This window comes from Rhinolophus sinicus, chromosome 12 (assembly GCF_057876585.1).
Source record: "Rhinolophus sinicus isolate RSI-liver-muscle chromosome 12, RSI-T2T, whole genome shotgun sequence".
Classification (NCBI taxonomy): domain Eukaryota; kingdom Metazoa; phylum Chordata; class Mammalia; order Chiroptera; family Rhinolophidae; genus Rhinolophus; species Rhinolophus sinicus.
In genome coordinates this window covers 6,249,992-6,276,050 of record NC_142512.1, presented here as the reverse complement: position 1 = coordinate 6,276,050, position 26,059 = coordinate 6,249,992, and the positions used below count along the sequence as shown (strand labels likewise).

General features: G+C 42.3%; 1 protein-coding gene and 1 pseudogene across 1 annotated transcript in view; one reads left to right on the top strand and one right to left on the bottom strand.

The window, feature by feature from the left end:
• Positions 1-5,574: 5,574 nt before the first annotated feature.
• LOC109461278 (cell division control protein 42 homolog pseudogene) lies at positions 5,575-6,700 on the bottom strand (annotated as a pseudogene).
• A 13,516-nt stretch (positions 6,701-20,216) lies between these two features.
• The window catches only part of ULK2 (unc-51 like autophagy activating kinase 2), a 95,598-nt gene continuing 89,755 nt past the window's right edge, over positions 20,217-26,059 (top strand). Inside the window, exons 1-3 of the mRNA XM_019757412.3 lie at positions 20,217-20,365; positions 21,646-21,738; positions 22,805-22,846. Of these exons, the coding sequence (XP_019612971.3) occupies positions 20,276-20,365; positions 21,646-21,738; positions 22,805-22,846 (225 nt within the window). The 5' untranslated portion in view covers positions 20,217-20,275. The remainder of the gene's footprint in view (positions 20,366-21,645; positions 21,739-22,804; positions 22,847-26,059) is intronic.

Genomic DNA, 26,059 nt, shown 5'->3' with positions numbered 1-26,059 from the left:
GTGCATATCATATGATCCCACGTTTGTCAAACTTGGACATGTATGGGAAGGGTATTTTTCACATACATCTTTATAAGCATCTGTTTCTATATGTTTCTATATGATTGTATTTACATGGGGAAACTCCATAATAGGTATAAAGTTAACATGTGTCTCATGGGAAATGAGAAAGGGGGAGGTGAGCAAAAATAGAAGAAAAATAAAAAAGGGAGTAGGCAAGCAAAGCCTTAGCATATATAGTAAAATATAATTTATACTTTTTTTGAAAAATCTACCTAAGTGATTTCACAAATAAACTTTAAAATACTAAAACATACAAAAATAGAGGTACTCAGACACATTATCAATATCTCTCTCATTTTTTTCAATTGTAAACACGTCTGGCAAAAAAAAAAACTACGAGTATGCCAAGACTGGATGTTCCTTGTATTTTCAAAATTTTCAACAATGAATTGCTATTGCTTTTATTATAAGTAAAGACAATATTACAAACAAGTAAATCAGGGAAGATTTCTTAATACCCTCCCACCAGGGTGGGGCAAAATGGGTGAAGGGGTCAAAGCTACAAACTTCCAGTTATAAAATCAATGTTATGGGATGTAATGTATATCATGGTGACTACATTTAATAATGCTGTGTTGCATATTTGAAAGTTGCTAAGAGAGTAACGTTTACTTAAAAGTTATCACGAAAAATTTTTGTAATTTTTGTATGGTGACAGATGTTAACTAGATTTATTGTGGTGATCATGTCACAATATATACAAATATTGAATCATTATGTTGTACACCTGAATCTAATTTAATGTTATATGCCAATTATACTTAAATTTAAAAATAAAAATTTTTTAAAAATGAAAGCATAGGGACCCTGAAAAAAAACTCTCTCCCACCAGATGCGTCAATGGTTCCCGCTTCCTTTCAAGATTTATATTGGTGTCCCTAGGGTCTATCCTCCTCTCTCTTCTTGTCTCTATTGCCTCAACCCTTCTCACTGCTTTGTCTCCTACACATTCCCTAATGACTCCCAAGCCTCTCTCTTGTTCAGGTGTTAAATAAATATGTGGTGAATGAGGAAATGCCGTATCCCTCCGTTACCTTCCTCGCTTCATCTTCGTCCCCTACGCAGTCCCTATACTCCAGCCCCACCGGGCGATTTACAGTTGTTGGACCTGGGTACAAGCTGCTAACTTGGCCTGAGAGCGCTTTCTTCCTTGTGTACACCTGACTCACTTTCCAGATTCACCTGAAACACCATTTTAGCCTCATCTGAATTCATCCAGATATGATTAGTAGCTTCTACTTGTACTTCTGCTTTCAATACATCACCCTGACTTGTGGGAAGCCCGAGTCACTGCATGACAGGTAAATCAAGAGACGATGTATTCCTTCAACAAACTGAGCCTTTACTGTGTGTCAGGCAACTTTCTAGGCATGGGGGCTAGAGCAATAACCAAAGCAGACACATATCTTAGCCCTCCCAGGGCTTACTTTCCAATGGGAGGAGACAGACACTAGAGAGACAAATGTGTGAAATAGATGAGAAGGCAGTGAAGGGCCATGTGGAAGGAAGAGGCTTCCAGGCCCAGGGACAGCAGATGCAAAGACGATTCAAGGTCCAGGGAATTTGCAGCAAGGAGATCCAGGAAGGACTAGAGAATCCTGGAGAAATTTACAGAGAGGGTGACATTTGATTTGGGCCTTTAAGAACAAGAAGGATTTTTATAGAGAAGAGTCATGCTAGGCAGGAAGTTTACAACAGCAGCCACATTTCAGAGGTGTGAAGGGGTGGGTGTATTTGGGAAATGACTGATGTGCGCAGTATCTGGAGCTGAATTCCAGGTGTGTGATGATGAGGGTGCGGAGAAACAAAGCAGGAAGGAATCAGGATGTGGATCCAGGTGTCCTGAAGAGACTCGGAGGGAACCAAGAGAAAAAGCCACCACCCACATCCCCAAGTTAACTTCTACTGATTTTCAAATCACCATCTGTCCAACCAGTTGCCAGGAAGTTGCCATTCCTGAGGGCTGCTCCTATGACTCCAGAGGTGAGGTGGCTGCTTCTTTGCTTCCCTGCTTCCCTGCTTCCCTGACGCCAGCACCTTGGGATTTCCCTGAGTTGTATAATGCAGCTTACAACCTTCCAGGAAAAGGCAAAGACTGTCCTGTCACACCCACCAAATAAAAAGGCTGACCATACCCAAAGTGTTGGTGTGGATGCAGAGCAACTAGAACTCTCGTATGAGGCTGGTGATAAAACCAATTTGGAATACACTTTGTTAGGGTCAGTTAGTGCTGAGTATGTGCACTGTCTGTTACCCAGCAATTCCACTGCTATGTAGACACCAAACAAATGTATGCATATGTCCACCAAATTCGTGTCCTAGAGGGCTCATAGCAGTACTCTGCAATACACATAAACTGGACACAACCTAAGTGATAACCATTCTGCTTATCAATAGCAGAATGAATACGTTGTGGGTTCTTCATACCATGTGATTGGTATTCATTCCTGAGTAGCAATCAATGTGAATGACAACTGTAGGTAACAACTTGGATGATTCTTCCATACATAATGCTGAGTAAAAAACCCAAACAAACCATACAAAACTAAATCTAGAAGTTGGGATAGTGTTACCCTTTTGGGGGTAGTGATTGGATGGGTGCATAAGGGGGTCTCTGAGTGAATCCAGCGCGCCCCACAAGAAGAGGCCTGGCTCCCAGCCAGTCCCAGCTATTCAAGCCATGAGCTGGGAGACACGTCAGACATTTCAGAGAGGCTGTCTTGGATCCTCCAGTTCCAGTTGAACCACCATAGTCAATACTGGATGGGGCAGAGATGAAGCCATTTTTGATGGGCCCTATCCAAATTCCTGATCCACAGAATCATGAACAATTAAAAAAAGAAAAAGTTTCTTGTTTGAAGTTTTGCAAAATAGCAATACATTATTGAAACAATTTTCATCGTCGAGGGGCTACTGAGGACTGACCAAATCTTTCTAGTATTCAGAGTGAGGTTAAAAATATTTAACAAGGGCCGGCCTGGTGGCTCAGGTTGTTGGAGCGCCGTGCTCCTAACGCCAATGTCGCAGGTTCGATTCCCACAGACGCCAGTGAGCTGCGCCCTCTACAGCTAAGACTGTGAACAACAGCTCTCCCTGGAGCTGGGCTGCTGTGAGAAGCCAGAGGTTGGCGAGAGCTGCAGCCGAGATGCTGTGTGTTACCACTGGCTACCATGTGCATGAGCGGCCAGTAGCCAGCGAGAATGGCTGCCAACCATCGTGGGCTGCCGTGGGCTGCCATGGGCTGCTGTGTGCCGTGGTCAGTGGCCAGCGTTTGCTGTGAGCTGTCCACTGATGACTGTTGGCCTTAGCCAGGGTGAACACAAAGCTCATAATACCAGCATGGGCCAGGGAGCTGTGTTCTATACAACTAGACTGAGAAACAATGGCTTGAACCCTAGTGGGGAGAGGGGCAGAAGAAAGGGAAAAAAATGTTTAACAATGTTTTAATACTGTATAAACAACATTGAACAATATTATATGTTAATATACAAATAAATAAATAATCTCAATCATCCTATTTCATTCTCTGAGTAAACTAAACATCATATCCTATAAAGCTTCTTACCAACACATAGAAGATGCAGCACAAATTATTTATTAAATGATTGATAATTCCTAAATAATCTGTTAATATTTTGAAATTGTTGGGTGACCATTTGTCTGATGTCGCTGTCGCTAGTTAAATGAGGGCTCTGTGTGAAGCATGGTTTAACAATAGGAAGCTATAACAAATTCTTCTTATGACTTCTCCATTAAGTTTAAAGTCACAAGATGACTTATATTTTTAATATGTAGATAATATCTTTTAATATTAACTATATTGTTCATGGCTCTGATTCCTTTATTAATCCTTGTAATAATGTCAGAACTTTAAAATATATTCATTATCTTTATTATCAAGTATATATAAAATAATTTATTTCATATGTCTTATTTAGTTGGCATAATTTTATTAATTTTTGTTCATTTTCACTCCATGGGGCTAAGACATCATTTGGACAAGTTTCAAAATTTGAAAAATGGAAAGATTTAAAAGTTTACTATAATTTTCACTTTTGTCATTAAATAATAAGTTCATTTTCATATAATTAAACAACCTAAAAATTTCTTTTAGAATTGATACTTTGTTTTATTTCTTTTAAAGGGCTTTTGTTCGTTTAATACATCTGAAAAGAATGCATATACAAAGAAGTGAGACGTGAGAAAACATTGGTTCAATGCTAATGAATCTACAAGAATTCCGATTTGGGGAACATGGAGAAGATTACCTAAACATTTTTAAAAATTGGAAACTGCAACCAAAATAAGCTGATAAAATCCCTATTAACACGTATGAAGGGTCTCCATAAAACTCATGATTTTTATTAAACTAGAGAGCCTCAATTCACTGATCTAGGGTTCCTCATGCAAAACAGAAATCAGGAGATTCCTCTGAAGGTCCCTATGTTGTTAAATGTTCTCCCCACCCCCACCCCATCCCTGGCTTCTTAACAAAGCAGATCTCCATCCTCATAACCTGAAGGTGGATGTGAATCATCTCACAGACATCTGTCTTCTAGCACCACTCCTCATATATGCCAGGTCTCCAGCTGTGTTCTAGGGACACCTTATCATAGCAGCACATCCATGCTAAGCATATAAGACGAAGGCTGACAAGGAGGAAATGTTTTTTTAACTACATACTCAATCCATTTGGTGTATTTCAAAAGGTGCAGTACTTTTCTTCATTTATCAATGAAAGAAGTTAGAAATTAACTTCAAAAACAAAATCAGCAAATGGCTAACAAATTTCCTTAAAAGTTGCAGTCACATATATAGTGTATCCTGGAAAAGAGGAGGGGCAAGACAGTTTCCACCCACTTTCATCAAATACTGGACCTGCTCAAGGGTGGAGAGAAAAGGCAACTTTCAAAAAGGGGTATGTTATTAAATGAGGCATTTACTATACTCCTTCCTAAGAACACCAAGGGGAGCATGTTTTCTAAACAAGATCTAGGAAGTGGAATGTAGAATCACTCCATCCTCCACCCCTTAAGAGCTAATGGCTAATGAATTTTTTTTTTTAATGACTAAATAGAAACAAACCACACACACACACATCTTACCCTCAGAAAAAAACAAAAAAAACACAAAAACAAAATTAGATGTCCCAGATTACTCTCTGGAGTGAAACCCAGGAGCAGCTTCAACAACCTGAATTAGTCTGTTATGGAGTCAACACAAGCATGCTTTGCTTTTAAATTAAAACAAAAAATTTTTTTTTTGTTTTGAAACAGCAAAATAATAACTAGTACTGATCCCTTTTCTGACAATATGCAAAATTAACTAGTACTGAGGTGGGTAAAAGGCCATACCTCCAGGCCTTGTCTCACTTGAGTGCATGAGAATAGGGGCAGGGCATTTGTCATTACTGCAAAAATGAATTTTAATTTTTAATCTTTAGTTTTATTTAAACATGGCTTTTAGTATGATGCCAAGACCAGATGTGCAGAAAGGGCTCCGGAGAAATGTTCATAGCAGCACATACCTGCGGCTCATGTTGGGTCTGGAGGTACCAGGGCAGCCAACATTGCTTTGTCAAATCCATTCTTTAGGGCTTTCTATGTGAATGCAGAACACTCCACACACCCGACAGCCTTCAGGTCACTGGTCAGCTTCTATTGGTTCTTGGCAAGTTTCTCAGTAGTAGAGGGGTCATCTCTGAGATCAATTTGGGTCCCATCAAGCAAGAAAGGAGTCTTTGGACATTGGTGAGTGTCATGCAGGGTGTCAGGCGGGGTCTCTTCTGGGGTCTCTGGTCCCGCTCCCCACATAGGAACGCAAGATATGGTGAGGCCAAAAAGGAACACCCACGGAGCCATAGATAGGGGAGTCATACCACTATATTCTCACTGGTGGCTGGGTTGGAGACACAGGAAGCAGGAGCCACACTATCCGCAACCTGCCATCCACTTCTCTCTGCCAACCAACCTCACTTGCTAGCTGCAATCTGCCGTGCTAACTGCAATCCGCTCTTGCTAGCTCAGCCACCATCTTCTTGCTAGTTCCCCATTTGCTGGTAGCGTAGCCACAGCAGTTATATTAGTGGCCAATGGCTCACTGGTTACAGCTGACGGCCAACTAGCCACAGCTGATGGCCATCCAATCACAGTTGATGGCCATTTGCTACCTGAGCCAGCACCTTTCCTCATGAAGGCAAGAGCCTGGAAACTGCACTCCTGGCTCTGTCCCCACAGTGAGTTATCTCAGGCACCCACTTTTCTTTCATATTTTCAATTGAGGATGGAGAGACCACTAAAAAACAGACTAGAAATACATCTGTTTGTGGGTAACTCAGTAGTCATAACTTATCATAATCCTCTTGCCCTGCAGTATCAGAAAGTTCAAGAGTATATGGCTCCCCACCAATCATAACTGTGACTACATAGTTGTCAGAAATAGTTGACACACACTCATATGGAAATCTGTTTGTTGTGTAGGGTATCAGGAAACATGTTTTACCAACGGCACCATCATCCATAACAACACACTTAATGTCTGCATTGCTGAAACAATTTTCTATCCACTTTAAATATTTCAAATCCGATGATGACCTCAGCTTCTCAGCCGGGAGAAGTTGGCCTGTTTTATTTCTCATAGCATATCACATCTCTTTATATTTTTCCTTTCTTCCACTCTCTTTTCATTGTTTCCCTTACTTAACCTTATGTATTCAGTAACTTTTATCATTTCCTTCATTAACCCAGAAGTTCTCAAACATTTTAGTCTCAAGACCCCTGACATATTTACTGTATTAAAAATAAAAACTAAGGAGTTCAAAGTATATTTATTCTTAATTTACTTAAAGATAACAACAATAAGTCCATTGTAAATTAACACAAATAACATTATGAAACAACTACTTTCCAAAACAAATTTAGTGACAAAAGTGCCTTTTGCATCATCAGTGCCAATACTGACACAGTGGAAAAGATAATTCATATCTCTGTGATTTTATGAAAATAGTTTTGACCTCACAGAACCCCTGAAAATGTCTCAGAGAGGTTCAGGAGTCCTCAAAGCTTTTAGGACCATTGAATTGATCTATCAGTTTCAACAGTATTCTTGTAAAGTATTGACTTTTCTGTTATAATATATAATTTGTTAAATCCAAACTCTTAAATTTATTTATTTAGTACTTATTCAGCCACTTCTATTTTATCATTTTTTGTTAAACTCTATAGTAGAGGATTGATAGAATTGTTTAACTGCTTTATCATTCTAGGGTAACAGGCTACCTATGAAAGTCCAACTCTTCATCCAACTGTCATTATTTCATTCCCAGCTTTCAGGTATTTTATTTCATTCTTGCTGCTATTTATTTGACATTGGGTAAATATAAAGTTTTTCAAGGAAAGATTTAATTAAAGTGACTTACTTGATTTGCAAATTTGTTGCATCATCCAGCGATAACTGAATATAGTGCCTAAGTGTCAAATGAAATGTTCGAAAGTTTTATAAAAATTTGGCTGAAATGCTAGACTTTCTCCCTAGCATTATACTGGCACCATCTCTACAAAGTCCAGTAAAGGTTTCATGTATGTATTTCTCATTGAAGCAGTTTTCCTTGAGCATTGACAATCAAATTTACATATGATTTTAGACGTTATTCCTGCCAGCTCCACATAACCCACAAGACCCACTACACTACACGATCTTCCAGTCTTCAATTTGTCACTTTAAGTACAGTATTAAAATACTTTTATGTGAAACAATGGACATGACATTCATTGATAATGATAGAAATTTTACAGCCCGACTCCTCAGTTTCCCAAAAAGTTGCTGTAGTTGCCTCTGAGATGTGCTGCTCACAGCCCTTGGGAAGAAGCCGTGCAGCCCTGTCAGTCAGCCTCCTGCTCTCTGTTCCTCAGGACCTGAGCCCAAGAGAGCTCCAGAGGACGCCCAGGATCACGCCTTCCTGGGCAGCTCATCAGTGAGTGAGCTGAGGCATTTTGGCTCAATGTGGGTCAACTCTGATGTTTTGTTCCAGAGCTTTCTGCTGGGGTGGCCTAGGCTTGGTCAAGCCGCATCACAGTTCCCTCTATGTCAATCTTGCTTCCACCTCCTCCTATCATGGTGTTATCCCCAATAATTATCTTGCACCACAACTTCATGTCATTGTTTCTGTAGAACCCACCTAGGAACAGTTTTCTCATTTTGGTAGGTATGTGTTTTATACGAGGGAACATAAATCTAGATTGCAATGATGCATTTATATGGATCACTCTTTTTTGAAGTTCTACTAAATGCATCATGGCTGAAGATGTTCTATTCTTTTTAAATCATGCAGTAGATTCTGTTTAAATTTTTGGCTTTAAATTTTTTTTACAGGAGTTTATTTGAGCCAAACTGATGACATATGCCTGAGAGCAAGATCTCAGATGCCCCAGAGAATAACAGTTTTGCAGCTTCTTTTAAGCATTTGAAATTAAGGAGGGACTGAGGAAGATTACATGGAGGTGGGAGAAAGCAAGGCAGGGAGTGGATTACAGGATAGTTAACAAGATTTTGTGTTTTCTTAAGGGTAGTTACAGTTTATTCCAAAGATGTATTAACCTAGGTGCACAGAAACAATGGACAGGGCTTGCCTAAGACAAAGATAAAACTTTTACTAAAGAAGTTATATGCGTGGGGCGTGACTACCCACCATGATCTGCCTAGTTAGGAGTTTATGATCAGATCACACTGTGAGGTTACTTTCCATAGAACCCCCCCCCCTTTTTTTTAAATCCACAGTTCCCCCTTATGGTCATAAATCTGAAGGATGCATTGATGACCAACCTTTTGGTCAAACAGTGTGGTCTCACAGCTCTAGGAAGGCTCATTTCTAGGAATTATCTGTATCAACATTGTCTTGTTGACCATTGGGGTTGGAGCAATACTGTAACCATGGGGTCTGAATTGAGGCCAAATTTTTCCCCAGGGCAGGTAAATGGATGGCAGTCAGGACTTATGGCTTTCATTGGGAAAAAACACCATGGATCATGTCTGTCTTGTGAACTATCATGATCCTGAGTAGTTTTTCCTTTCTGTCTCATTTTTCTGTATTTGGCATCTAGCATAACATTTACGTAAGCCATGGAAAGAGTATTAACCGTTTTCTTACACATCTTCAGTAATCATCAATGTAGAAAAACCCAAAGAACAAGTACAACTATTATTATGACTTAAAGTCATTAGCAGACAGGTAAAGATAATCAAACAAAAAGGATTCTGAGTTCAATCTCAATCCATAGGTATACAGGCCTTGTCCATGTCTTGGGACACCTATTTACCTCCGGTGTCAGCAGCTTCTTGTCCTTCAGGAGTTTCTGATGTTCATAGACAAATTTAGACGCCTGATAAGTTACCTTCCAATGAGGTTGGAGAGTGTCTTTTATTTGATGTCCACTCCAATAACCAAAATCTCCAAGTGGCAGGCAGTCAATGGTCTTTAAAGTCTGTGTCTCCTGGGGGCTCGCTGTGAAAGGAAGCAGTTACCAAGTTGGCAATTTCTTGAAGTGACTCTATCAAATGTTGGCAATACTATAAGATGTCTCCTTTCAATAATGTCAGTTCATAAGTTCCTTCATCTAAGTCCAGCTTAAATGCACTGTGATGCATGAAGGAATGTTAAAAAAAAACACACAAAAATTAGAGCCAGGGAGCCAGGAAGAACCAAGTGGCCTTCTTGGGTTTCATAGACCCCACTATTTGTTTAATTTACCACCATTTTTACCAATACAATATACCCTAAAAGTTTTTCATCACTTATTTTACAATGCTTCCCATGAAATTTAATATGAAAATCAAATTTTCGGGGTGTTCCAGGGGCCCTTTTGAAACACCATAGAGTTATTCCTACGTATATTGAGATTTCAACCCTTGAAATCTCTATTTCTAATAAAAACTGAGAAGAAAGCAATTAGCATTCTTTAGCTTGGCAAATTTGTGAAGACATTTACAACCTTTAGAAACATATTTCATAGACATAAAAGTCAGTTATTAACTTATTGGACTTATTTTTGTATAGCCCAGGTGAAATAAAGATATATCTGTTTTACTTAAACCAACATACTTAAGCTTGATTTTCTTTACTAAGGATTAAACCTAGATCACATGAACTTGAAAACTATTTGAGTTAGTTTCTATATTTCTGAGAATTTTAGAATACCCAATTCGTATAAGCTCTTGCCTTTAAATTAATTTTAACAGTACCACCTGGAGGTAGAAAATTATATCACATTTACAACGTACATATATAGACATACCCAGACAGACACAGAGAACAATTTATATCTGTCCTTGATAAGTCAAGTTCCAAATGACCTTCCTCCTTTTAAAATAAAGACAGCCATTTCTAATTCCTCATTGGTTTGATTAAAGGACATTATAGGTTGATCTATTTATCTAAATCCTCTTTTGCAAGGTTTGAGTGACCAATTAAATATGTTTTCCATTCATTCTCCCTAATTTTATAGCATCTTTTTCTAACTGCGCACGAAAGATTAATTTAGAAATATCAAAGGATCCTCATCTTGGCCATCTTAGTATTAATGGGAGGATGACTGTCATGGGGCTTGTCGGCCTCAGAGGCACAACTTCCCATGTTAATTTTGAGATCTACGGAGTCTGAACAAATTTCTAGGGAAAACCAGCCTGCATGTGCACATCCCTGGACGAGTCAAATCCTATCTCTATAGGACTGCTTTAGGTCTTAGAGGGAATTTTTCCTCAGGCAACCCCACAAAGATTCTTAGTCACATAAGAATACCAGAGCAAGGGCCAGCGAGAGCCTTCCAGATGCTGACAGAACTGTGCTGATTTCCAAGGCACAGGTTCCTCTCTTTGGCCCCTCTCTTGGGGTGAACTCATTCTAGTGCGCCCTGTCCTTCTCCCCGGGGTTCCCGCCAGCTTCTCCAAGATAGGCTGCATCACCACACTGGATGCCTCACAGCACCTATCTCTGCCACTCCGAATTCAGTCATCTGAAACAACTGATATCACCCCATTGTCTATTCTGGACCGGGAAGCAAGTGTCCTTTCTCTTTCAGAGCTAAAGAGAGTTCAGTCTCTCCTTTAACCAACAAAGATTTTGTTCAGACTCAGTAAACAATTCCATTAAAAAGCCAAAATTAAAACAGTAAACTGTTATTATTATTTTTAATTATGTGTGTACGTATGTATGTATATATGTATGTATTTTGCTTTCTCTGGGTTATTTCAACACTTATCCACCTCCAGCATTTTGTAAGAACCGCTCAAATAAAGTTATGTCCTGCTACTTAAAGCAAGGAGTCCTGGAATTCCAAGAAAAACTCACCCAAGTTTACCTGATGCAAAGTTGGGAGCTGGTGGGGCACTGTGGGGACAGAGCCCCAGAAAGTAGTTTACAGGCTCTCGGCCTCACCTGGAAGGGTGCTGGCTCGGGTAGTAGATGGCCGTCAGCTGTGGCTGATTGGCCGTCAGCTGTGGCCAGTTAGCCAATTGGCCACTCATATAACTGCTGTGGCTACGGAGGAGAGCCGAGGAGAGCCGAGGAGAGCAGAGGAGAGTAGAGGAGCAGAGTCGAGGAGAGTGGAAGAGAGTCGTTGGTCGGTTGGCAGAAAAACGGACAGTAGGTCGCACGTCCGGTGAACCCAGCCTCCAGTGAGACCACAGTGGTATGACTCCCCTACCTATGGCTCCGTGGGTGTTCCTCTTTGACCTCACCATATCCTGCGTTCTTGTGTGGGGAGCGGGAGCAGAGAACCCGCAGGCTGCTCCGCACAACAAATGGCGCAGCGAACAGGGTATGGTGTCGGCTGAAACTCTCCGGAATATACTGGAGCAGTTTACACGTATAAAAGCTCAGCTTCGTAAGCAGAGTACGGTGCCGGCCAACACCTACCGAAGCATGGTGGAGCGGTTTGTGCGTGTGAGAGCCCAGCTTTGCAATGCCCATGAGGAGCGACACCGGGAACGGGAGGCACGGTCAGCCCGGGAGACTCAAGCCTCCAGCTGGCGCATCACCCTCTTGGCCATGGACAGTGTTGTCTTCATTTTGGTGATCTGCTGTGGCCTTAAGCTCCAAGAGTTGTGGACATCTTACAAGGGGGCCTCCACCCACTCAGACACCTGGCACGGTGAGCAAGATTCTGACCAGGTAGGAATGGCGTCTGACTCTGGGCAGGAGGATGTGTGGCCCCCACACAGTGTTTGGTGTCCAATGGCCACTGTTCTCAGGAGTTGGACCCCCAAGGAGGGGTGGGAGGATATGGACGGCTCTCCGGCCAGTGTGGAGAGGGCCCTGCCGGCTCTGGCTGAGCGGTTGCTGGAGGAGGAGAAGGCTACAGCCAGCCGCTTGGGCTGGATGTTCCTCACGGCCTTGAGTCTCAACACGGAAAATGCGCTTAATGAAATGGCCCAGGTGCTGGACCAGGTGTCCCAGTTGGAAGCGCTGGAAGCCCGGGTCCGCCTGTTCGAACAGGGGCCCCAAGGTGGAGACTCTGAGGCAGAGGCGGAGGAAGCAAGTGGAGGCAATGTAGCTCCCAACCCCCAAGCCCGGCCAATCTTGAAGCAAAGGGTAAAACGTGAACAACCTTTAGGCCCCGGGGGGGTTGCTGAAGGCAACCCAGCTGTGACTGAGTTCACAACCTACACCCCATACACTCCCACTGAGTTGCAGGAGCTGGGGAGGCGGTACAGACAGCGCCCTGGAGAGCCAGTCTCGGCTTGGCTATTATGTTTATGGGATGAGGGAGCAGACAACATTCTCTGCTCCCCAGGCGAGATGGAAAAGCTAGCCTTCGTGACAGTGCATCCGTCCCTGCGACAAAAGTTACAGAACTGCCATAGGTTGGCCCACGACCAGGACACCATTCTTTAATGGCGTGGCTCACTGCTGCGGTACGCACAGTATGGGAACAGGCTGGCGAGCTGCCAGACACTGTGAGTCCATGGCAGTCATATACAGAACTTATGCAAATAATCCATGAAATGGGTATGAGACATACTATTTTTAACCTCAACATGCAGGGCCCAGATGACGAGCTTTTTACTGCCAGCATGAGAGATCTGGTTTTGGATACTGCACCTGCGAGTGCTTTTGGATCCTTGGTTGCTATTCTTACACCGTATGTAGGGCGATGGATCCATGAAGTTACAACTGCCATGGCCACCCTAGGGGATGTTGAAAGCCAGAGGCGAAGGAAGTTAAGACAGGAGGTCCGCGCAGTTGAGACCTGGAAGCCCAAACCAAAGGTAAAGGGGCGAGGTCACGGGCCTCAGAGAGTAACTAACACGCGCACAGATGTGGTGTGATCTCATGGCAGCAGGGGTCGATAGGAAGAAAATAGACCGACAACCCAATGCACTCCTGCTGGAACTTTGGAAACAGTTGCGTCCAGAACAACAATTCTGGAGAAGCATAAAGGAGGAGTCTGGGAAAGCGCGACCTGTGTCCCTCCAGGACTTCATGCAGCCGCTTGAGGCCAACTCCTTTCAGCTTGATTAGGGGTGGGGCCAAGGTACCTGGTCAGAGGGGACGAGCAGGGACCGGAGGTCCCACGTGGAACTGTCCATACATTAGTCCCCTTCTAATGTGCAGAGGGTTTTGGTCCTAGTTGACACTGGCGCAAACTGCAGTCTCGTTTATGGGAACCCAGAACTGTTCCCCGGACCAGCAATCTGCATTGATGGCTACGGGGGAAAGACTGTGACTGTGAAAGCCGTTTCCTTACCACTGGGTATAGGAAGGCTTCCTCCTCGTACCTACAAGGTTTATGTCTCCCCCGTTCTGGAGTATATTCTAGGGGTGGACGTGCTACATGGCCTCAGCTTACAGACGTCGGTAGGAGAGTTCCGTCTCCAGATCCGGGTGGTGAAAGCGGTGACACGCGGGCATGCTCACCACCCTCCTCAAGTGTTGCCACAGCCCTGGCACGTGGTTACAGTGCGACAGTACCGCCTGCCAGGAGGACAGGAGGAGATTGGTTGTACAATATTGGAATTGGAGAAGGCACATATTGTGAGGCCGATTTGACTCATGATTTGCAAGTGACGCCAGGGGTGGTGGCTGAGTGGCCACCGCAAGTGACTGTAGTATATGGAGGTCCCGATACCGGGATGATTTTGCGAGGAAACTATGTGCTCTCACTATGGCCTATTATGGGGTCCCCTGTTCTGTTACATGTTGAAGCTATGCAAGGGACCCCAAGCACTGCCATAAAGGTCTGGTACCACAAACCAGGAAAGGTGCCAGTGGCAACGACCCTCCTTTCCCAGGACAAAAAGCTAGCATGTATCCTCCCAAATGGAAGGGATTTGCCATTATTAGTTCCTAAGACTACTGTTTCTTTTCGTCCATAGGTGTCAGTAGGCTAATACAGCACAGGGATGCTCGCGGAACACGCTTGTCGTGTAGATTGTGAGGCGAGACCCTGTAGGGGTAGAGTGTGGGGACAGAGCCCCAGAAAGTAGTTTACAGGCTCTTGGCCTCACGTGGAAGGGTGCTGGCTCGGGTAGTAGATGGCCGTCAGCTGTGGCTGATTGGCCATCAGCTGTGGCCAGTTAGCCAAGTGGCCACTAATATAACTGCTGCGGCTACGGAGGAGAGCCGAGGAGAGCAGAGGAGAGTAGAGGAGCTGAGTTGAGGAGAGTGGAGGAGAGTCGTCGGTCGGTTGGCAGAAAAACGGACAGCAGGTCGCACGTCCGGTGAACCCAGCCTTCAGTGAGACCATAGTGGTATGACTCCCCTACCTATGGCTCCGTAGGTGTTCCTTTTTGGCCTCACCATATCCTGCGTTCTTGTGTGGGGAGCGGGAGCAGAGACCCCGCAGGCTGCTCCGCAAGACAAATGGCGCAGCGAGCAGGGTCTCCCGCACGACAGGCACAATGGACACTTGCTTGTACCTAGCACTGAGTTCAGTTTCACGGGGTAGTCCTGTGACCTTCTTAGGAATCCTGCTGACTACGCCAAGTAAGTGTCAACATAAGAAACATCCAAACCTGTAGAGAATTTTCATGAGTTTATTTGTGCCAAAGTGACCACACGTGCCAGGGGGCAAGATCTCAAATGCTCCCTGCTTAAATTTTTTTTGAAATTTAAAATGTTTTTCATTTTCTTTATTGTCACATCAGTAAAGAAGTTATTTTAGGAATTTTAATATTTTGGATGCTTTATTTGGGAAACTGACTCATGATATCCTTTGAAATTTCTCAGTGATGTTTGAAAATATTCTTTATTTCAACTAATAGTATTAACAGAATATTATGGCCATTTCTATGAAATATGCACTTAGCAGTTTTAACTTTTAATAATCCAAGTTTTAAACACTATTTGTGTCTAACAGCTACAGCAATAGTAAAAATAAGCTACTCATATTTTGGGTTGAAATAATGAAATTGTTTTTCATTTTAGAAACGCAAATTTGATACTGATTCCTGCGTAATATAGAAAGATGCTCTTTGCCATTCTCATCAGAATGAGAGAAAATTCCTATGCTGAAGTTTATAAAATTTCAGATTTATGTTTATGACTCAGAAGATTTGTGTTTATATTTCCTAAAAAGTTTAAGAAATATATCTAAATTTTGTTGTCTCTTCATTTTATGTGCTTTATTTCCATATTTAATTATAAATTCATACATATATAAATATCAAAGCTGTCACACTAGTCACAAGAATTTCAAAGCATCACCAGTGTAATAAAAATAGAAAGAAATGAACCCAAATTGAAGCAATAGCAATGATATGATTTGAGGTGAATAATAAACTGGTAATTCTCCTAAATCTCAAAATGTTTCCCTGCCCAGGAGACTGGGCCGTGAATGTTTCTCACATTTACTTTCACAGAGGCCCTTTTATCATCAGAACAACCTACAGCATTTGGCTGATAAATTAAGTTTATGGTATTATAATTTATAATGGTAAGTAATTTATCTCTCATTGCAGTTACTATTATAAAATTTACTGGCACTGAAACATTTCAATAGTTTATCAACCGTCATGTTTACACACACACACACACACACACACACACACACGCAGAGTTAATAGGACAAATTAAAAACAATGAAAGGGAATCAGATTAGCAACTTTGAGTGATTTCAGAAGCAAACTGAAAATTCCCTTTGCCTCCATTCCTGAATTAAGCCAAAATTTGACCTCTGGTAAACACTTTCTAGGTTGCTTTTCCAGCACCTGCTTCTGGGGAATCACCTCCTCCCTCCCTCCCTCTGGCACCCTAAGGCTTGCTCTGGGAGCAGCCTTAGTTATACAGCTTGACTTGCCTCCCTTACCTCCAATCTCTGGCTTTAGATGATTGTGCAATTCACCTCACCTAAGTTGAGACAATTGGAATCCCTTCCTTAAAAATCTGGGTTTGAGACTGGTGGCAGTTAGTGCTTATGTGGAAGGAATGCTAAGGTGAAAGAAGAAAGAAGCAGGGCACCCATGAGAAGCAGTCCTCTTTGAGTCCCTGGTTCTACTGTTGGTTTGCATTTGAGGCCCCGACTAACTGAGAGGTACACCTGTATCTTTCTTTATATTCCTTTTTAATTTTCTGCTTTACCACATTTGGCGTTTGTTATTTGCTAACCACATAAACCTAAAGAAACATTCCCTTGGCAATGTTCCCCTCCACTTCTTTTCAATAATGAGCCTCAAGGTCAGAAATCCTTATGTGTGCAAGCTACATACTTTATTTTTTAAAGCAATGGTGTGTTCATGGAGCCCATGGTTAATCTGTGCATATAGGATGTGATGCAGGTCCGAATTAAGGGCCTCAAAAGCCTCTGGTGGCTTTTTAAAATATCTCCATAATGCCCTAGTGTGGGATTGTAATTTTAATGACATTAAATATAAATAGCTCAAAATTATGTATTAATTATTAGCTTCATTAAGTTCATTTTCCAGCAGATGTGACCGTCTTAACAGGGCTAGATTACGAACTATGTCCCACAACAAAAGCTCTGAGATACAGATTTGCATAAAATACACATTGGTTCAGCTGACAAAGGGTACTCTTGTCCTCTTCTGGATGGCAAGGTGACCAGTAGGAAGGTTGAAGTGCTTCTCCTGGAGGGTACTGAGACCCAAGGAAGCACCTCATTGGATAGACCCTGAAGCAGCAGCTTCAGCTGCCTCTGGGCAGCTTGGGAGTGTTCCCCCTGTGCTCCTTGAGATATTGGCTGCTACCAGGTACTGTGTGGGAGAGGCTGCCAGACCTAGTCCAGGTGTGTTTACCCCCTCCCCGTTGCTTCCCTGCTATCCAATTTTTATACTCATTGCTTCTGCAGAGAAAGTTTATAGGAAGTTGTGGGAACAGAGCTAAGAGTGCAGTTTCCAGGCTCTCGGCCTCACGTGGAAAGGTGCTGGCTCAGGTAGTAAATGGCCATCAACTGTGATTCGTTGGCCATCAGCTGTGGCTAGTTGGCTGTCAGCTGTAGCCACTGAGCCATTGGCCACTAATATAACTGCTGTGGCTACACTAGCAGAAAAATGGGGGCTGGCAAGAAGATGGGGGCTCAGCTAGCAAGTGCGGATTGCAGTTAGCATCACGGATTGCAGCTAGCGCGGGGAGTCGGTCAGTTGGCAGAAAAGCAGACAGCAGTTCGTATGTCGTGTGAATCCAGCTTCCAGTGAGAATATAGTGGTATGACTCCCCTACCTATGGCTCCGTGGGTGTTCCTTTTTGGCCTCACCATATCCTGTGTTCTTATGTGGGGAGCGAGAGCAGAGACCCCGCAGGTCGCCCCGCATGACACTTTCCCAGAATTGGAATCTTAAATCATTCAATCAGGAATTACCTGGTCAGCGTTAGCAAGATAATTTGCTTGATAGATCCCTGCCATCTCCTAAAGGAAAGTGACCTTGCAACAACCAATTGGTTTCTTTGCTAGTATAGCTTCCTTGCTCCTGCTCCCTTCTGCCTAGAAATGTCTTTGATTTTGTACAGCTCCTCAGAACTCCTTTCTGTCTGCTAGACGGGATGCTGCCCTATTCATGAATCACTGAATAAAGTTAATGTTTAAAATTTACTCAGTTGAATTGTTTTTAAACAGAAGTGAATTCTCTAGACATCTGCTAGATAAACCACCTACTCATGTAGATGGCCTATCCATAGAACTGAAAAGACCTAAGAACCACCTGGGGAGTGGACAGAGGAGGAAATGGGGAAGATCCTGTGGCACTGGTCTAGGGTTGGGGAAGTGTTGCCGAAGGCCAGCTTCGATCTCACTTTACTTACCTAACCAAATGTTTGCGTAGTGCATTTTGTTGTATAAAGCAGGCACTGTTCTAAGTGCTTTCCACGTTTAACTTATTTAATCCTCTCAACAACTCAGGTGCTGTTTTTATCTTCATTTTACAGATGAGGAAACTGAGGCATGGGAGGTGAAGTAACTTGTTCACGGTCCTATACCCGGAAGATACATATTCCCAAAGAGCTATTTTTTTAGTGAATTTTGGTATATTAAATCCTATATCTTATATAAATACTCACATTTAAAGATATACTATAAAGAATCTTTCAAAGAGATAAGGAATCATTTCTGAGTGAATTTTTGTGTGTATGTGCAAACTTGCTTCCATTTGCTCTTAATTTTTGAAGGCTCCAGATTTTAAGTTTCTAACACTCACCTGGGCCAGATTGTGAAGTACAGAAAGAATAATGTAGTTTTGCACAGTAGTGAGAACAGAAATCCAAGACCCTACATTTTGGAGGTTTGAGGAAGGGAGGGGTTCCTCTCAGAATTCCAGGGCTGTCTGCCTCAAGGGTGGATAGGTTCCCTTACCTGCCTGCAGAGGGCAGTTTTCGGGCTTGGGCTTGGAGTGGGAAATGTAATTCTGGAGGTAAGGGATAACCTGAGAGTAAATATGCTAAACACTGAACATACAGTATAGTATGGGACCTGAGTTTTCTATGACATTTTCAAGCTTGTTATTTATTAAATGGTTTGGTAAGACACTTCCTTGAGGGTAAGTTGACAAATAAGTTCCTTGTCACTTGAACCTTAATAATCAGGTACAAAAGAAAGCCCCTTAACCCATTCAAGGTAAGCTTGAGGTCAAACTGGAAGGACACTAGAAGGCAGGGGTTCTCATGTGTTTTAAGGGGTTTTAAGAGCCCTTAAAAACATAAGCAATACTGACTCTGCGTGTATAAGCATTTCTCCGGGAAGAGGGTTCTGAGCTGTCATTAGCTTTCACAGAAGCCAAGGGATCCAAAAAGGTTCAGGATCCCTGCCCTACACTATTTCTTTCAGTAAACGCAAAAGGGTAGGGAAGACAAGCAGTTTGGCATCATTACTTTTGGTTTTACAAGTCGCAGGAACCAAAGGGCTCTACGGGATGCTTTGTCGGCAACGGATCCCTGGGGTCTGCACTGCACAAGGTATGCTCCAGTCCCTCTGGCAGCTCGAGTGCAAGATCGGCTTCTCGGAATCCGCCTCCCAGCAGGTCCAGACTGGGGCGTGGCAGGCTCGAATCTGTTTCTAGACTCTGTAGCGCGTAACTAGTTGTGGCCACAACCGTGAGCATCCTCCTTCCCTGACTCAACGAGTGACTGGAGACCCGCCGGCGCGACGGAGCTTCTCCCAGAGGAGTGCGCGTACTCATTTTCCTGGCGGAGGGAGCGTGCCTCGTTGCGTGCTGCGTCCTACAAGACGTGCTGACGTCGCGAGGGGCCGGCAGTCGATGCGGGAGCGGTCGCGTCTGCTTGTGTGTTGGCTGGTGCCTTCAGGCCGGGAGGCGAGCGGGCAGCGCGGCTGTGTGGGTCCTAGGGCGGCGGCCGCCGCCACAGCAGCGCCCCAGGCTGAGAGGGCCGAAGCAGCTGGACGAGCTGGGGATGGGGATGACCGGGCCCCCCTCCTCTCCCGGGCGCGCGTGTGGCTCCAGGGGCGCACAGTGACGGCGGCGGCACCCCTGGCCCGGCAGCGCCGAGGCTGTTCGCGAGGGAGCCCGCGGCCAGCGACGGGCTGGGCCATGAGGAGCGGCCAGGGCCGGGCCAGGCCTCGCTGACCCCAGCCCCGCGCGGCGGCCTCACCCGTTTCCGCTCCGTCCTGTCGGCATGAGCGTCCGCCCGGGAACGGGGCCGCGGCTGCCCCAGTCCGGCGGCCCGCGGGCGCGCTCTGGACCGGCGGGCCCGCGGTGCTGATCCCGGCCACCGCGCTGCGCTGCCCGCTAGCCCACTTTATGCCCCGGGGGCGCGGCCATGGAAGTGGTGGGCGACTTCGAGTACAGCAAGCGGGACCTCGTGGGACACGGGGCCTTCGCCGTGGTCTTCCGGGGGCGGCACCGCCAGGTGAGCCCCGCGGGCCGGGGCGAGGCCAGGATCTGTGGCCCGCGGGGCCTCGGTGGCCCGCACTCCCGCCCGCGCGGCCGCAGCCGGACTGGGTGGTCCTGAAACTTGGCGACGCCGCGGGCGCTGAGTTCCCCTAACTTGGCTCGCCTCCCCGAGGCCTGCCATTGTGCGCGCTGTCAGTGTTGTGGGGTTTGTTTTGGTCGGGCGAGGATTGTTTTGAGGCCGGAGCCGCTAGGCAGCGCTCCACCTACCAACGGGCTGCCGGGCCTCTGATTTCCCCTCCTTGTCAGAGAGCCTGGTAACGAGAGCTCGGAGGGACGCACCCGTCTGGCTGCCCAAGGAAGCCTTTCGCCTGAACGTACCCGAATCCTAGAGGACTGCACGGTTCCCTGCACAGCTCGGGGCTCAGGCGTGGACGAATCATTGGTCCCCCCCCCCCCCCCCCGCCCTGGGCGGCCAGGGCTCGGCACCTTTGAGGTCGATAATTGCAGACCCAGCGGAAAATGGGCTGGTTTCCCGTTAGCCTGAGACTTTCTCAAGCCCGGGGGTATCACATTTCCCAGCGTTGGTTCCTCTACGCCCCGACGAGCTCCGTACCATTTTCCCTTCCTGGGGTTAGAAAGGAGGGCTCCGCCTGGAAAAGATGGTTGGACTCTCCATTTTCCAATCCAAATAAACATAAGAGCAGGTTCAGAATTTTTTTTTTTTAATTTTTTTTTTAAGTTTTGCTATTTCGAAAATAGGGTCACATGAGGTTTTAGAATCTAAAGAATTTGGAAAGTCTCCTTGGGTGTGGAAATAATCATAAAGAGGTTTGACAGTTCTGATTGTTGCCGAGGAGCTGGTTTTGCTTATCAGATAAAGTAATAGTACTTTTCATTTATTATGAAAATAATGTAAGACTCAAGAAAAAATAGTTAAAACACGGCTTACTCTTGCCAAACTATCAAATAATGTTTTTAGTTAACCATACCACTTTCCAGTTTATTATCCACATTTCTCCATAACTCTTAAATGGTTGTACTGTTCTTTTTTCACTTATTGTTGGTTACTATGTGCTCTTCCTATTTATTATTTTTTATTGGCTGTCTTGTAGGACATTAGCTGTTAGCACTAATTTATGAAATCATTTTTCTGTTGTAGATTCAGTTCCTTTTCCATTTTTTCCCCTAGTGTTGTATGTGACTTGGTTAAAAACATTATGTTTATAGATTTTTTTTTCCTGTTGGATTATTTCAGTGGGATAATTTCGAGAAGTTGACACTGTTTTTCCTTTTCAGAAAACTGATTGGGAGGTAGCCATTAAAAGTATTAATAAAAAGAACTTGTCAAAATCACAAATACTGCTTGGGAAGGAAATTAAAATCTTAAAGGTATGTGGTATTTCATACTAGATTAAAACTTATTTTAAATTACATGAATACATGATGACATTCTTTGCAATTTATGTAGTTGGACCCAAGTTTGAGATTTTCCACCTGTTGCTCTTACTTTTGTGTGCTTAGTTTTTTGAAACATTGAGTGCTCAGAAGCTGTTTTTAAAAACAGATGTTTGTGGCTCTTGGCCAATGCTTAGAGGGATTCTGTGAAAACTGATTTTAGTTTCTCATAATTTCTTACTGTGTTATTTGGGAAGAGGAAGGCCCCTCTTATACATTATTTGCCTCTTCTGTTAATCCCTTCCAGGTTACAGTTAAGTTTTTTGGGTAATAGGGCGACTTCGGATCTTTTTTCATTGTAAATTGAAGAAAGTTATTTTCCTTAGAATTGGTCTTGTTTTGACCACTCACAAGCAGTGTTATCCAAGTGAGACGCTTTGAGGAAAACAAAGTCCTATGGTCAAATACATTTTGTTTACTAAGTACTTCTTGGGGAATCACAAAGCTTTTGGCTCATTAAGAAAAAGTCTGAAAAATTATACAGTGAAGAAACTGGTTTAGGTGTGTTTAACCCAATGTTTCCCAAACTAATATGAACATGGAAACCTCAACTAGTGCCAGCTTTCAACAAAACTATTCTGTGGACAGCTTTTTGAGCTAGGAATTACCCTTTTTTCTTTCAGGAAAATAATGTGTTTTTAAGAGGCACTTTGGAATTTTATGCCTTTATTGCTGTTGGAATTGTGTATTAAATTTAAAAGACCAGCAGAAAGTCGGTGGTCATACTTACTATGACATTTATTTTGTAAATGAGAGTACGTTAAGTACCTTGTTAAGAGTCTAAAAAATGATAGTGGTGAAAAAAATATTTAGTCCCCAAGTCAAGTTTGATCGGGCACATTTCTTATTCTTTAGTAGACTTAATTGTTCTAATCTAGTAACAGAACTATAGTATATTAGAAATAGTGTATATGTGTGTATATTTATATTTGCATATTGAAATAATATTAAAATTATTAGAGTAAGTACAAATATTTTGAATTCTTAATTTCCTTAACAGGAACTTCAGCATGAAAATATTGTAGCACTCTATGATGTTCAGGTACCTTATTTTGGATTTTTAAAAAATACTTGCATGTTTGTTAATAAAGAACTTACTTTTTTTCTGTTTCATAGAAATTTAAATGAATCTTGATAGAAATAGAAAATGTCCTTATTGTTATATGTTTATTAAAGAATTCTTTAAAATGTCATAGGGCAATAGGGTAAAAACAATATACTGCATGAGTAAACTTTTTAACAAGTGATAATATACTATAGGAGTACTGTTTTAAAGGAAAAGTAGAGGATTATTGATAACTGATCTAGCATCATTGTGATAAATGTAAAAAGGACTATTATGAACTAATAAAAAATTAGATTGAGCTTTTTTCTTATTGCAGAAGCAACATGTACTAATTGTAGAGTTACTAGAAAATAAACTAAATAAAACAAGAAAATTGTGCATATTCCTATCCCAGCTATATCTGTGATTATTCCCATAGCATATAGTAGATTTGCATTTTATTTGGAGTTGGGAATACTGTTCCAAAGTTACCTTTTAAGGCAATATTTCTATATAGTCAAAATTACCCTTTTAAAAAGCCTAACTTTGGAGAAAATTACTGTTTTCGGGTGGAGTGCCAGAGCAAGTAGTTGGCTTATATTTAGAGGCCATATTCTGTTTTTAAAAAATCCTCCTTTAAATACTAGAATCACACTTGGCTACGGTGGTATTCTTCCTGTGAGAGTCACAGGGATCTGAGATCTACTGAGGGAACAGCAGATAAAGCTTTTCCTTCCACTCTCCTTACAAAGCAGGCCAGGTGCATGATTTACATTATTTCGTTCTTTTGTTTTGCTTAGTCTGGACAGTTGAATTCCAGTAAAGTAAATGGATGTGTTATGTGATTCTGCTGTTACATATTTCTAGCTAAAATGTTTTCTGTATACACTTGGATTACTTACATTCATTAATTTTGTAAGGTTTTGAGTGGCTACTATGAGCCAGGCATTGTTCTAACTGCTACTAGGAATAAAGCAGTGAGTAAAAGTCCTTGCCCTCAGTGTGCTTAATTTAATGAGGTGAGAATAAAATGGACTGTTCTAGGTGTACTTTTTTCTTTAAGTAGTCATTTTTTTGTTTTTAAGGAGGGCACAGCTCACAGTGGCCCATGCGGGGATCGAACTGGCAAACTTGGTGTTATTAGCACCACAGTCTAACCAACTGAGCTAACGGGCCACTCTGAGATAGTTATTTTTCATGTAATATCACATCACCAAGTATTTAACTTGGTGTGTTATAGTAAGGTTGTTCCTATTGTAGAAAAGTGCAATGTGGATAACATATACCTTATGAACATATCTGATTATTTCTTTTAAGTTCAATTTCTAGAATTATAATTACCAGGGCATGCAGAGTTTTAAAGATTTTTTGATTATAGAGTGTGATTGCTTTCCAAAAAAAATTGCAAAACAGCATAGAAAGAAGCAAAGGGGAAGAAAGTTTAAAGTCAAAACTAAATTCATCTCTTAATCCCTGGTTGAAATGTCAATTTTCTTCAGATCTGTTTGTGTAGTTTGTCTTAGTTGCTGTTGATAGAGGGCACCCAGTGGTACAAGTCAGTGCCTAGTAGAAAAATTGTGAAATAATACTATTTCCCATTTTTTGAGATGTACAGAAAATTTAATTGCAGAGTAGGTTTTGCTTTCTGAGTAGAGAGTATACTTAGATTTTGTCTATCAGAATGAAAAATTATATATATATATATATATATATATATATATATATTTGTTGTTGTTGTTGTTGTTGTTTAACAGGACTTTATTGGGGAACAGTGTGTACTTCCAGGACTTTCTCCAAGTCAAGTTGTCGTCCTTTTTCAATCTTAGTTGTGGAGGATGCCGTTCAGCTTCAAGTTGTCCTTTCAGTTTTAGTTGTGGAGGGTGCAGCTCAGCGTCCAGTTGCTGTTGCTAGTTGCAGGGGGCGCAGCCCACCATCCCTTGTGGGAGTTGAACTGGCAACCTTGTGGTTGAGAGGACGGGCTCCAACCAACTGAGCTATCCAGGAGCTCAGCAGCAGCTCAGCTCAAGGTGCTTAGTTCAATCTTAGTTGCAGGGGATGTAGCCCACCGTCCCTTGTGGGACTCGAGGAGTAGAGCCAGCAACCTTATGGTTGAGAGCCCGTCCATGTGGGAATCGAACTGGCAGCCTTCGACGTTAGGAGCATGAAGTTCCAACTGCCGGAGCCACCAGGCTGGCCCCTGAAAAGGTTTTTAAGTATTAGCTTTAGTTGTGGAAAGAGATATTAGGGAGCATATAAACTCAAAAACCTGAATTATGAAACAATCAGGAATTTCAAAGTGACTGCATTAAAATGTTCATTATTTTGTGCATTGTATACTACTGGAACTAATTTTAAAAATAAACTTAAGAAATATTGATCAAGTGAATATAGTCATGCGTTTGGCTATTGGGTAAACAATATTCATTTCATATTTTAGATTTGCTTCCTTGATTCTAAATATGAAGGGGTACAGTGTGTTTGTAGAGACTGGTACCGTAATTTTATTAACTGGAACATCATTTTTATTGGCCATTAGTTTTGGCGATCCATCTAAAGTTTATGTACATACTTTTATAAATTGGGAACTTTTGATATTGTAAAAATCAGGTTTCAGTTTAGATGACACTTAAAAAGAAACACATTTTCCTTAATTACAAAAGTAATATATGCTCGTATTTAAAATAATTAAACATTGTCAAAATGAGTAAATTAGAAAAGAAATGGCAATTCCCATGTTTGTGTTATATTTCTTTTAGCATTTTCTAAATACACATATGAATCTATAGTCATTTTTACTTAGGTTTTTAAGCTTTTCATCATGAGAAACTTATTAATTGTGTTTTTACAGAAATGTGACTTGTTTTATTAAACTTAATATATCTTGGATACCCTTTCGTATCAGTTTAATACTATACGGTCAAATGATAGTAAAACCTGATTGTGGCCATTTGGGTTGTTTCTTATTTTTCTCTATTAGAAACAGTGCTGCCGAGAAAGCTGTGTACATGCATCTTATTTGTATGAGTTTCTTATAGAATAAATTCCTTGACGTGGAATGACTTTGTCAAAGATATTACCTTGTTGCTTTCCAAAAGGTTGTACCAATTTATTTTGACCAGTAATGACCTGTGTTTTCTTTTTCTTTTTTTGTCAATCTCAAGAGGAAACTATCTTACGTTTTATTTTTTTGTTTTGTAAATCATTATTGCC